This window comes from Nannobrachium achirus (genome assembly GCF_963921795.1).
Source record: "Nannobrachium achirus genome assembly, chromosome: 6".
Classification (NCBI taxonomy): Eukaryota; Metazoa; Chordata; class Actinopteri; order Myctophiformes; family Myctophidae; genus Nannobrachium; species Nannobrachium achirus.
The window spans coordinates 32,921,289-32,935,188 of NC_137815.1; the positions used below are offsets into that span (position 1 = coordinate 32,921,289).

At 43.2% G+C, this 13,900-nt stretch overlaps 1 protein-coding gene across 1 annotated transcript in view; it reads left to right on the plus strand.

Moving 5' to 3' along the window:
* erc2 (ELKS/RAB6-interacting/CAST family member 2) overlaps positions 1–13,900 on the plus strand; it is a gene marked incomplete at both ends in the record, with an annotated part of 66,943 nt that overhangs the window by 35,058 nt on the left and 17,985 nt on the right. The window contains 6 exons of the mRNA XM_080727810.1: positions 196–351; positions 3,746–3,913; positions 5,462–5,629; positions 8,477–8,614; positions 9,656–9,796; positions 11,119–11,259. Of these exons, the coding sequence (XP_080583936.1) occupies positions 196–351; positions 3,746–3,913; positions 5,462–5,629; positions 8,477–8,614; positions 9,656–9,796; positions 11,119–11,259 (912 nt within the window). The remainder of the gene's footprint in view (positions 1–195; positions 352–3,745; positions 3,914–5,461; positions 5,630–8,476; positions 8,615–9,655; positions 9,797–11,118; positions 11,260–13,900) is intronic.

Consider the following 13,900-nt stretch of genomic DNA (forward strand, 5'->3'; position numbering starts at 1 on the left):
TACTGGGCTCTCATTTTCACTTTCTGCTGCTCACTGCTTCTCTTTTTGTCTGTGTGTGTGTGTGTCTCTGTGTCCGATGTTTCGGACGCACTGTGTTGTTGTTTTTGCCGCACGCAACTTTTGTGGAAATGCCTGTCGTCGGGGTTGTTGTGACGGGGTGTCTCTCCTCTTCTGCGTGTTTGCGCGCTTCCTCAGGACACCAAGATCGCCTCTCTGGAGCGCAACATCCGCGATCTGGAGGACGAGATCCAGATGTTGAAGGCCAACGGCTTGCTGAACACAGAGGACCGGGAGGAGGAGATCAAGCAAATGGAGGTGTACAAGAACCACTCCAAGTTCATGAAGTCCAAGGTATGCACGCTGTGTGGGGAAGGGAGAGAGAGAGAGGGAAGGATGGGGAAAGCAGGGAAATTGTATATTCCAGTGGTTCCCAAACTTTTTCATGTCAAGGAAACCCCAAATCATGTGTTTTTGGACCACGGACATCCATCTGAAAATGTTTTAAGCCAGGGACCTTCCAGAAGAGAGGAATTATGTTCAAAATTATCAAAAGTATTCAAAATCTTCTGTATGTTTTAAAAAAAATGTCAAAAATAGCAGATCTACAAGCTTGTAGATATTTTTGAATATCCAGTGTATAAAGGGATTTGGTGGTCCCCGGATCCCACTTTGAGAATGGCATATACAGTACACAGACCTACAATACCTTGACGTCATTTACATCGATGAAACGCTCACTGTCATCCCACAAACTGCACTGCATGGCTTGCTGCTGTGTGGACTTACTGGACTGACGTGAACCGATTGAGCTAGCTGGCAACCTTCGCTGGAACACGCTCACTTTAGCATTAAATGGACGGTGTCATCAGCAAAGTGTTTCGTTGGCAACTCTCTGGCTGAGGCATTGCTTTTTTTCCCTCTAGCACAGTGCAATAGCAATGACAAGGAAACCTTTAACAATATAATTAGCTAATGTATCCAGAGGCTTGTTCAGACGGAGGTGCCTAATTGCTTTGTCGTGCCAGCTATAACCACCCCTTACTTATACAGTATTTGTAATTCTCAATTAATTAATTCCTTTTTCTACAAGCTGTTTTTCCGACGTCGACTGGTTCCCACTACGCCATTTTGTCTGACTACGCCACTTTCTTTGCTTTAACTACTTAAAGGAGTAGTTCACCCCCAAAATGACTTATTTTTTTACTATTGACCCAAATGCATTTGGGTCCCCATCCAGAATCAATGGGGTATATTTATTGGAATCAAATTATTGTCTTAGGAATGTGACAAAAACAAAAATATATTATTGAACTCAAGTCTCCATGGTGTGAGTAATCAATAGGGGGGAAAAAAGTCATTTTGGGGGTGAACTACTCCTTTAAACCCAGTTTTTGTCTTATTCCTAAGCCAATAATTTGATGACCAGTAGTGGTTCCCTATGGAGACACAAATAACCTGCTTTGTTCCCTATGGAGACACAAAGAGTCTCCTCAAATCATTTGCCTAGGAATGCAACAAAAACAACAAAAATCTCCATGAATTCAAGAAAAAACTTTCTATTTTCAGTCAGCAACACCGGCTGTGCGGGAAAGTATTATCAATCAGACTAGACATGCGGCCTTCTAAAAGCACCCTTTAAATCCTAACCTATGTTTTCTGAAAATATATATTTTTCTATTCAAAAAATTAAAGCAAACATCATGTTGCTATCTCTCCTCAAGTTTTGGACACCTCATATGTCCAAAACCTTTCAGGATTCGAATTCAAAAATAGCACAAGTAGCAGATGTACAGTACGAGCTCAAACCGCTTCGCTTCGTTTTCGAGCAACACGTTTCGAGCTTGTGGATCTGCTACTTTTGATGCTTTTGTGTGACGCTGTAGTATGATAAAGTAGGGCATTAATAATTTAAGACAAAAAAAAACATAACAAGTTAGAATAACGGAGATGAGAAAACAAGAAAACAGCCATATATAGAAACAACTAAAACGACACAGATGCGTTCCAATGCTTTAAAGACTTAACAACGTATACTGTATAGCAGGGTTCCCCAATTAGTTTTCCCCAAGGGCCGAATTATGTCTAGGGTACCAAGCCGAGGGCCACAGCATTGCGGGGGGCGACGGCGGCGTTCCTGTTACTCCAGCGACAGTTCAGATATCGTCGTTGTCGGGTGAAAACCTTGTATGTCCAAAACCGTTCGTTTTGAATTCTGTCGTCTGACATCATACTTACAATCCCTTTTATGCCCATATATGGAGATCCCTTTTATGCCCATATATGGAGATCCCTGCTCTGAGTATCTGACATCACTGTGATGTCACCTGTGATGTCACAGTGATGTGTCAGGGGAACCACAGTGTCAGACGTTACAGACAGACAGAGATATGGTCAAGCTGTTGTTGTTCACATACTAAACTGCGGTCGCAACAACAGGTTTAAATGGGGTTTAAGCCATTGGTTCTCAAAGTGGGGTCTGGGGACCCCCAGGAGTCCTTGAGGGAGTTCCAGGCGGTCCTTGACATGAAAAGGTTTGAGAACCACTGGTCTAGGCCTGGTGTTTACATCCTCTCTTATGATATTAGTCAGCTAGGCTGCGACGGACCAGCCGCGGTTTTGTTCTCCTATTTTTAGAGCTCTTTTCATCCATCATAGATGGAAGGGATTTATAATACATGACGAATGCAGGGGAGTCGGTCCTAAATGCATCTTTAATGAGAGAGGAAAGCATGGTGATGACGGAAAACATGCGGAGAAAGCTTTACTTTAGTGGACCCACCCTTCCTCTAACCAAAAGCCTTTTGTTATTATATCAGTGCTGGATTTATGGGGGTAATAACTAGTTAATATACTACTGTATGCACCTCTGCTGTTTAACGTACAGTGAACATGTACAGTATTTTGTTCTCAGTAACACACATGTGTACACTGAGTAAGTGCACTGTTTCCCAAACAGTGGGTCTGGACTCAGGACCCAAGTTTGAGGACCAATTATTGTTATATGGTTCGTGAGCAATTTATTTATTTTTAATTTAAAGATGAAAGTGTATTATTATATGTAAAGAAGCTTTTCATCAATTAAAAACAATTTCCAACATGAATCAAATCAAATAATCCCAAATAAAATGGATAAAATAAAAATGTTTAAGAAGTGGCGAAAATAGCAGATCTTGCAAGATCGGAACGCGGCATGAAGTGACGCGTTGTGAGCTTGTAGATCTGCTATTTTCACTAGTTTGGTTCCCCCTGGGCTAAACGTCTTAATTTGTCTTTTGGGTCTCGAGCTAAAACGTTTGGGAACTGTAGTAGTGCATCATCAGCAGAACAGAACAAATATTCAGTACATGGGGAACGTATTGTGGAATGAACGTATTGTGGAATAAACTCCCTGTGGAATAAACTCCCCATTGCACTTAGAACTGCAGACTCACTCCCTAGCTTCCGCCGAGTCCCACCTATTCAGACTCCACCTTAGCCCATAACCCTACCGTAGCTCTTATGCCCTGGCCTCAATGACCATACACATGTAATTTAGATTTTTTTATGTTTTTTATTTTATTTTCTATAACGTTAGGTCTACCTACGTTTTTCTTAGATTACTATTTCTATGCATTTGATGTATTGATGTTGATGTATTACCTTGCTTGTCGTAAGTCTCTCTGGGTTAAGAGCGTCTGCTAAATGCCTAGATTGTAAATTGTAACGCGTGCTAAACGTCACCGTGGTGGTCTTGTGTGGTGAGCAGATCGACCAGCTGAAGCAGGAGCTGTCCAAGAAGGAGTCGGAGCTCCTGGCCCTGCAGACCAAGCTGGAGACCCTCAACAACCAGAACTCAGACTGCAAGCAGCACATAGAGGTGCTCAAGGAGTCTCTCACTGCCAAGGAGCAACGCGCTGCCATCCTGCAAACAGAGGTAACAGCAAGCACACAGGTGTTTCCCAAACTGCTGCTAGTATGGAGCAGGGCTTCCCAAAGGGGCAGGCAGCAGTGGTGGAAAGAAAGTGTAGATTTACTTAAGTACTGCACTTAAGTACACCGTTGAGGTGTTTTTACTTTACCTTGAGTATTTCCAATTTCCAATATTTTTACTTCTACTCCACTACATCTCAGATCTAAATATTGTACTTTTGACTCCACTACATTTATTTGAAAACTTTAGTTACTTTGTATATCATGATTATCATTACAAAACATACATACATTACCCACTTCAGCCCTATATACATTTCGGCCATTTGAAAAAAGCCGATCTACAAGCTCACAAGTGGCTCGCGTGGCCAGACTGTTGACTCCTGCGATTTGCAAATGCTCCCGCCATACAGTCTGGGGCGACGGAGGTCTTATGATGAGTATCTGGTTAAAGCGGAAGCGAAGCCTCCTCCCCACTTCCGTTTTGTTTTTAACATCGCGCACATTTATCCTAATATAAATAAAAATCGTCTAAGCATATCGCCGTTGTCGGGTGAAAACCTTGTATGTCCAAAGCTGTTTGTTTTGCATTTTTCATTTAAAAAATGATTTAAACTAGTGAAAACAGCCGATCTACAAGCACACAACGCCTCGCACCGTGAGGCGTTGTGTGCTTGTAGATCTGCTGTTTTCACTACTTTTGTGCGATGGCCTTGTACAATGAAGCAGGGCTTTACTTTGCGAAAGAACATACACATTTGAAACTTGGAGATACGAGGTTTCCACCCGACAACGACGATATTTAGCTTGCTGCTTAGCAGAAATGTCAATTTGAAATATATTTCCGTGAATGGAAATGCCAGCTTCCATTACTCGCCGTTCGGGAGCTGTAGTTCCAGACTCTATACAGCATTCGGAGATTTGTGGAATAGTTGTCTGGCTACACGAGACTAGGGCAACCACACTAATAAAAGTTTGCTGTCAAAAACCAACACTGGGTTGCTGTGCTCCAGGGGCGTCAATTGGGTATGGCAGGGGTATGCAGCTGCCATACCCTGGGTCCAGGGGGGAAAATACAAGTTACTTTAATATATAAATCCATGAATGTCTCTTTGTCTATCTGTGCTGGTTATGTTGTTAAATTACAGTAAAATAACTACAAATGCAAAATTTAACAAGGTAGGCTATTATAATTATATTCTCCACACTTTTATTCTCCCCATCTTGACAGAATGGTACATTCCCAGGTTCCGCAGGTCAGCTGCACAGGTGCAATTCATTATTATTAATTGTGGCACGTTTACTAACATGCCAAGTTTAGCCACACTTGAACGACTGTTCCAGGCTGCCATATCCAGCCCAAGAAACCGTAGAAATTTTGGGGGAAAGAAATAGAATGTACCTCTTAAAATAAATGTATCATGCCTGTTGCTAAGGTATGGCAACATGACTGGTGTCTTGCACGCGCGCCTTCGCGTGCGTGCAAGACACCAGTCATGTTGCCATACCTTACCTTTTTCTGAACTGACGCCACTGCTGTGCTCCTCTCCAGGTGGACGCCCTGCGCCTGCGTCTGGAGGAGAAGGAGAGCTTCCTGAGCAAGAAGACCAAGCAGCTGCAGGACCTGACTGAGGAGAAGGGAACGCTGGCCGGGGAGATCCGGGACATGAAGGACATGCTGGAGGTCAAGGAGAGGAAGATCAACGTCCTGCAGAAGAAGGTCAGCACGTACACGAGGTCCAGTGGTGGAAAGGAACTCGTTGGTACCTTTACTCAAGTGCTGTACTTAAGTACAACTTTGAGGTGCTTTTACTTTATGGAGTTTTTCTCAATACTTTCTCTTCTACTCCACTACATTTCAGAGGAAAATACTTGCTGAGCTTATAGCGCCTCAGGTTGGAAAAAGTGAGGAAGAAAGAATTGAAAGAAAGAATTGGTTGGAAATACAATTCCGTCTTACATATATTTTTAATTGTTTTAATCTATTGAGAATCATTCATTCATTCATTCATTTATGCATTCATTCATTTATGTATTCATTCATTCATTCATTCATTCATTCATTCACATTTTTTCCAACCCAAAAATAAGAAGCATTACATCCAAAATTTAAATTAACGTATGGGCTAGGTGGCAAATAAATATTAGCGCAGTAAAAAAAAAAAGCCCCCGAACTAAACTAAACTCTAATAAAATGAATACGAGTCGTTTCTCTCTCTCTCTCTCTCTCTCCATTAAGGGATGAGAGTCTCTGTTGCTCTCGGGGGGGGGGGGGAAATGTCTTGAACGGACAAGGAAGGAGATGTTTCTGCTTCACCGACTCTAGTGTGTTCTATAAATACATTGAGTGTTACTCTCTCTCCCTCTCTCCCTCTCTCCCTCTCTCTCTCTCTCTCTCTCTCTCTCTCTCTCTCTCTCTCCTCTCTCTCTCTCTCTCTCTCTCTCTCTCTCTCCTCTCTCTCTCTCTCTCTCTCTCTCTCTCTCCCTCTCTCTCTCTCTCTCTCTCTCTCTCTCTCCCTCTCACCCTGACCTCCCTCGTCCATGCCCATCTGGCCTTTCTCTTCCTGCTCTCTCCACTGTGCTGCTTGCTGCTCCTATCCATTCTGTGCCCTGTGTGTGCAATGCCTCTCCATTCACTCCTTTCTCTCTCTTATCAGTCTGCTTTCCTGAGACTCTTTCATTACATCGACCGCGGTTTTTCAGACTCTGTCCCCCTTGTTATACGCCTACAGATATCTTTGTCGCACAGCAACCCCTGCATTGGCTAGCTGGCCTGGTCAGTAACAATGACGTGCCTTTTATTCTGTCCGCGTGTCCTGTGAGACAGTTATCAGCCAGTCTTTATTGAATGCTTTAACCAGTGAAAAATAGCAGATATACAAGCTCACAGCGCGGCACCGTGTGCCGCGCTGCGAGCTGGTAGATCTGCTATTTTTGAAAAGGTCGTGAAAATGTGTGCAAATCTTTGAATATATGTATTTTCAAAGCGAACGTTTGTAACTCAAATTTTGTTTCCTGGGTGGTCCCTGGAACTAGATATTTTGAGAGGGGGGTCCGTGGCCAAATAAATATCAGTTCGGGGGTCCTTCAAATGAAAAGGTTTGAGAACCACTGACATAGTAGTCTCTCAAGAACAGACTAACTGAGCTCCATTTACTGTAAGTGAAAAGGTCCTTTTCTTTGACGATGGCTAGCCAGATTGCTGACATAGAAACATAGGTTTTTCAAAAAATCTTTGAAGGATTCAAAAGACACTTATAGAATGGGGTAAAAATTCTAATTTTCACGATTTTTCAAAAATAGCAGATCTACAAGCTCGCAGCTGTGAGCTTGTAGATCTGCTATTTTTCAATAGTTAAAGCATAAAATAATGATACACAATATAGTGTACCCGTTCTGAATGGGTTAATCTGCAGTGCAGGAGGGTCGACGGTATGTCCGTACACAGACAAAATGTGTCTGTGGCAAAGACTTAGCCTTGTCCGTGGCTAAATTTTGGATTTTATTTTTTACACACTGTTGTTATAATGTTCTTATTTTGATCATAATATCCAATTACTGAATGTCAAGTCTCCAGGTTTTCTTTCAGAATATTTATGACACTGATTTACTACAACACTATACAGTATATGGCATATACTCCCTATGGAGACACAAAGAGCCTGCTTTGTTCCCTATGGGGACACAAAGAGTATCCTCAAATGATTGGCTTATAGGAATGCGACAATAACTAAAAGATATCCATGAATTCAAATCTCCATGGGGTGAGTAATCGATAGAAAAAGAGTCACTTTGGGGATGAACTATCCCTTTAAAGCCCTTTGCACACAGGACAGTTGCGTTTTTTTGGTTTGCTGCATGAATAAAACGCATTGGATTTGGTGTGCAATGCTGTGCGGAATCGGCGCTGCGGATCCCAAAAGGAGTCATAAAAGGAGTGATGAGTTTTTTACCGCATGCGACAAGACGCACAAATCGAACTGGGTTCGATCGAGAAAAAAACGCACGGCCGCAGCCACTCATCGCACGGCTAATTCGGATCCCGTGTGCATGAGGTCGTAGAGAATCATTGTTTTCTTCTAAAAAAAAATGAAATTGTCCGTTTTATCCGTGCGGATAAACGCGCCTGTGTGCAAACTGATTTTGTATGTCCGTGATAAAAAAAAAAGTATTTGGACAAAAATGTCCCCCATAAGCCAGCATGGCGATGACCACTGCAGTGTACAGTATATACTGTACACCTTTCTCTTATCATTCTCAGCGAGAGCAGCTCCATTAGGACTTCCTCCAATCAGGGCAATCCGGCGACACTAGATATAATTTCCTTCTGAAAGGGCAAGCGCTTCTTGGCTGCCCTTTGCGGTAAAGCCCGCTGGCACGCGTCCCGTCCTGTCCCGCCCCATCAGCAAGAGAGTGTCATTCTTCAAGAACCCACTGTCTTTTGTCTTTTGAATACAATTTCGTTTACTTTAAGTCATATTTTAGTCAAGGAAATCAACACTATCTTGAATCCAACCCATGTTACTGTAATAACCACCTCTGTGTGTGTCTGCCCCCATGTGGACAGATTGAGAACCTCCAGGAGCAGCTGCGGGACAAGGACAAGCAGCTGGGGAACCTGAAGGACCGCGTCAAGTCCCTGCAGACAGACTCCAGTAACACTGACACTGCCCTGGCCACCCTGGAGGAGGCGCTCTCTGAGAAGGTAATATACTGGAGATCACTTTTTCCCAAACAGTGGGTCAGGAGGGCAGGAATTTCATGGAGGCCATGAAGGCCATGGCCGCTGTTGCCCCTCAGTTTGGCCTTAAGCCCCTCAAAACAATGGCATGACCTGAGGCCACAGTGGCCTTAATACCCCAGCTGACTGTACCACTTCCTCCTCTGTCTCTTTCTTGTCAATATGTAGACAGTGGACACCGGTGTCTCTTTCTTGTCATGTACAGCAGTGTATTTTGTTGAGATTCTGAAATCTTAACTACCCCGAGTCCCCATCTTTAAACCAATCCAGTGACTATATGATTTGATTGATGCAGGGCTGAGCATGGATCAGATTGTAAATACCATAATTCATCTATTTCACTGCAGATTAGGTTATCATCCGTATCCCTTAAATTCAACAAATTCTTTCAATGCACTAAAATTTGGTTTTATTTGATGGCTTTCCTGCCCTGGCATTTGGCCTTTGTGCCCCCCCAAAAAATGGACAACACCAAAGGCCAAGTGGCCTTGCCCCTAAAATGATGAAATTTCAGGCCAGGTCGGGACTAGGGATGGAGGCCGAAACAAGGGCCCGCTACAAACTCGATAACAAATCTATTGAGTACCCAATACAAATTAGAGCTCCATCCCTAGTCGGGACCCAATTGTGGGTTGCAGCAGTGCAACATACACTTATGCTGTATGTTGGTTTGTTCACTGTTGAGTCCGAAAAATGCAACTCCTTGCAACTGCCATTGGGTATAATGGTTACGACTTACGAGTAGTTGCAAGTAGTAGCATTGGTGTGGACTGGCCTTAATATACTTCGATCAATTAGTCGACTATTTGACTAATCAAGGTCAGGTTTAATTGCATCTTCCCCAATGGACCTTTAGTTCACAAAACATTTGTGTGTGTGTGTGTGTGTGTGTGTGTGTGTGTGTGTGTGTGTGTGTGTGTGTGTGTGTGTGTGCGTGTGTGCGTGTGTGCGCGTGTGTGCGTGTGTGCGTGTGCGTGTGCGTGTGTGTGCGTTCTCTTGTCACAGGAGAGAATCATAGAGCGTCTAAAGGACCAAAGAGAACGAGAGGACAGAGAGCGCCTGGAAGAGACCGACTCCTACAAGAAGGAGAACAAGGACCTGAAGGAGAAGGTCAACACTCTGCAGCTGGAACTAACAGAGAAAGAGGTCAGTGTGAGAGAGAGAGAGAGAGAGAGAGAGAGAGGGAGAGAGAGAGAGAGAGAGAGAGAGAGAGAGAGAGAGAGTAATATGTGTTCATATCTTGTCATGTGGCTCTAATAAGTCAAGTTTGTCTAATTCAAGTTTGCCAAAATATTTCCCTCATAATATGGGGCCATATGGGTTTAGGGAGTTGAAAGCCTTGCTACTTTCCCTAGTGGGAACACTCTGAACCCTCCACCTCACGTCTAAAAGAAATTGGTCAGAAAAGAAAATATTTCACCGGAAGGCAAAATCTGGTCAATGAAGCTTAGTTTGGCCGGATATTTCTGCAAGAAGACGTTGAGGACAGCTTTCTCCCTCCTGCATCAATGACATTTTTCGATTGACAAGATCTGTAGAGGGCGCAGTGGAGTAACTAATTTTTTTATTTTTCTTCAGGCGAAATATTTTCTTTTCTGGACAAAAGGTGTATTTTGTAACGCTATGGACCAGAGCTAAGCCTATAATAAGCCTATGTGTGTGATCAAAATCATTTGAGAATGGATGAGCAGATTTTCATGAAACTGGGTGGGAATGATCAGTAGGCTGCCCCCGAAGCAATGATTAACCTTTGAATCATGAAGTCAAAAGTCAAGGTCCCCCTCAAGGTCATCAAGGTCAGAATGACATAATTGGCCATATCTGGCAGGGATTTCCCCCACTGCGTTTTTATCCCACGGTCATGAAATTCCTGGAAATATTTTGAAATTAGAAATATATTTTTCCAGTACTGGAAAGGTTTTGGAATTTATCAAGGGTCCTGGAAGGTCCTGGAAAGAATAGCTATGCATTGTCTTTGGTTATTGATTTTGTTAAATACCTCTGAAATTACAAATGAAACATGGGCCAAATTGTCAAATATTAGAGGCAGAAATTGTGAAAATAGCCGATCGTTGCGAGGCGTTGTGAGCATGTAGATCTGCTATTTTCACAATAGAACTGTGTTACACAAATTTCCTCAACTCTTAGTGCTCATTGAAAAGGTTGAGAACCACTGGCATACACTACCTGTCTTTGGGCATTGCGCATAGGAGTAGGCGACCTGTTATTGAGCTGAATTATTGTTATATAGTCCTGGAAATTGGGTTAAATATTCTGGAAAGGTTTTGGAAAAGTTTTGAAAATTAATTGGTAAAAATGTGTGGGAACCCTGCTGACTGTTTGTGATGTGCCCTCTGGTGCTTTGAGACCAGAACTGTCTGGTATCGTTGCTGACCTGTCTGTCTGTCTTGTCTGCTCCCCTGGCTGGTTCTGGTGGTCAGCATCTTTTCTGTGTGCCTCCTCTGCAGTCCAGCCTCATCGACCTGAAGGAGCACGCCTCGTCCCTGGCCTCCCACGGCCTCAAGAAGGACTCAAAGCTCAAGTCCCTCGAGATCGCTATCGAGCAAAAAAAAGAGGAGTGTAGTAAGTTGGAGACACAGTTGCAAAAGGTAGGCGTTTGTCTCAGAGTGCAGATCACATTCCTGTCGTTCCTTTCATTTATCCAGATCATCACTAAACCAGTGCGATAGTACATTCGGTCTGATGTCATGGACAACAAGTAATTATACCATACATAATTTAGCGAAGGCAAATTCATTTCAATAACATACGCCGTCCATAAAATATGTATGGATGTTTAGAGGAGTATTTCATTTCAAAACATTACTTACTTTCTATCAATTAGGAGACTCAAATGCAGGTCAATTTGGTCCTAATGGAGATTCCGCCGGTCATCAAAGTATTGGCTTGGGAATGCAACAAAAACTAAAAGCCTCCGTGAATTCAAGCCAAGGCTTCAGGGGGTGTGTAATTGATAGAAAGTAAGTCATTGTTTGGGTGAACAACTCCTTTAAGTTACTCTTTACTCAACTATACATAACTGGCAGCACATTTTCTTAGGTTAAAATACCTTATTGTTTTTTTTTAACAGTGACAGAATATTGCTCCTAAATGCCATGAAGGACCAATAGACCCTTTTCACAGCGGCCATTTTGGCACACAGAAACAATTAAATGAAACATACCCATACCAAATGTTATTACCTTCAACTGCATTTACCTGTGAAAAGGATCCCTTTAGCGGCTTTAGCCACCGCAGGTTGCTGTCATAATTGGGGACTCCCTAAAAAGCAGGTGTTTCACCACGTCTCACGGAAGTGGTGTGTGTGTGAATGATGAATGATTCTGTGTTTGCTGGCACTGGGTCATCTTGTCAAGTTAAGCTACGCCCAACTAAGCTAGCTATGTTGAATGGTGATCATTCATGAACCAAAAATATGCTTCATGAAAAGTATAACAACTGAGACATTTGAACACAAGTTATTCTGTCCATTTCCTGAAAAGTAACGGACATGCGAGTTTTTCACCCCGACAGCAACGATATGCAAGATTATACAACAGGTAGTTCCGACGAAGCAATCCGATTGGTTGAAATAGCTTTCTACCTGTGCGAATAATGAGCATTACCACACTGGTCTAATCAAATGTAAACATCAGCTGTGCCGGGTCCTGTCCCAGCACTATGCTAAGAGGCTACCCTAGTAGTTTTCATGTGAAGTTCAGGGACATAGTGGCGAAATCTGGATGCCCACGACGTGCCAACACGTCAAACTCTTTGATGTCTCCCAGTGCCAACGACGCGTTTCACAAGTTTTACAGTAAGCATACGTTAAACCGTAGCTTACTTTACGAGACACCCGTGGCTGAAGAGAAACACTCCAATTCCTGGGAGTCACGTGAGATCACGTGACTGGGAAGTGCGGTTCCCTCATAGAGAGCAGTGTTATGAGATTCACAAAAGTGCATTTATCTCCTAATCTAACTTTTAAATCACGTTCATGTTTAAAACAAACCCTACTCTACAAAAGCACTGATGGTCGCGGTTGTTATTTTTCTGTTCTGAGTGAAAGAAAATACTATCGCAAAAAAAAAGAAACAGGACATACTCGGATTACATCTACTCAGATTACTTTTACTCTGAGTCTCCGAAATAAGGTCAAATCAATTACATTTTGGGCACTTAGGGATTCTTGGTTTCATCCTGGGCCCCCAGTGTGTTAATTACAATGAAATTAAGCTGACATGTTTTTTTTTAAACTGTTGTATAATCGCAATATTACACTTGAGGGCCGTGCTTTATCGTGATTATCTGCACTTCAGCCCTGCCTACGGATACCGCCTGTCGGCTCGTTACTGCAGCAAGGCATGGCGTCTCAATAATCATGATAAAGCACACCCTCTGGTGTAATATCGCTTAATTATACATCCCTTTCTCTCCGTATGTAACTCAGCTTGTTGATGCGGCAGGAAGGCCATTGGTTGCTCTCTGCATGGGCGCTCACTCAGCCTCGTGACTCACTGGGGCCGCGCCTCATGAGCCTCCAGGCCCTGCTGTCGGTGCACCTGCCTTGTTGTTCAGAAGCGTGCACTGCTATACTTCTAGTCCCGTTTAGAACCTGCACCCCTACGCTGTTAGCTCCGAGATGAGGTCCTACAAGGCTCTATACAGGCAGAGGTAGAACCGTCCACATTCAGTGAAGATCAGCTTTTTCTATGTTATACAAAATATACAAAGTAATGCCTCAACTCTTAGTGCTCATCAGGGTGTGTGTGTGTGTGTGTGGGGGGGGGGGGGGGTCCCCAGTTAAAATATGATTATTTTGGGGGTCGCGGCCTGGTTGAGAACCACTGGACTAAATAAGCGATTTAAACAGTTTTTTTTTCAGCCCTGTCGTAAACATTTTACTTCACGGCGCTACCTCAAACATCTGTAGGTGTCTGGGACTACCTTTACTTTTTGGATACAATGTTGCGAAAAAGGCGATCTTTGCTGCATGTGGACGGTTCTACCTCCGTCGGTATAGAGCCTATTAGGGCCTCATCTTGGAGATAATAGCGTAGGGTGAGGTTCTAAATGGGGCTTTGCTACTTCCTGCCTACCGTGTCTTTTAGCGAGTCCCATCATGATTGATGTCCTTGAATACGTTGGATTTCCAACTCTTAACTGGCTGCACCCGGCATCATTAGACAAAATAAAGGGAGCCGAGTCCATTAGATAAGCTGTCTAATAAAGTACCGAAGTCCTGGCGTC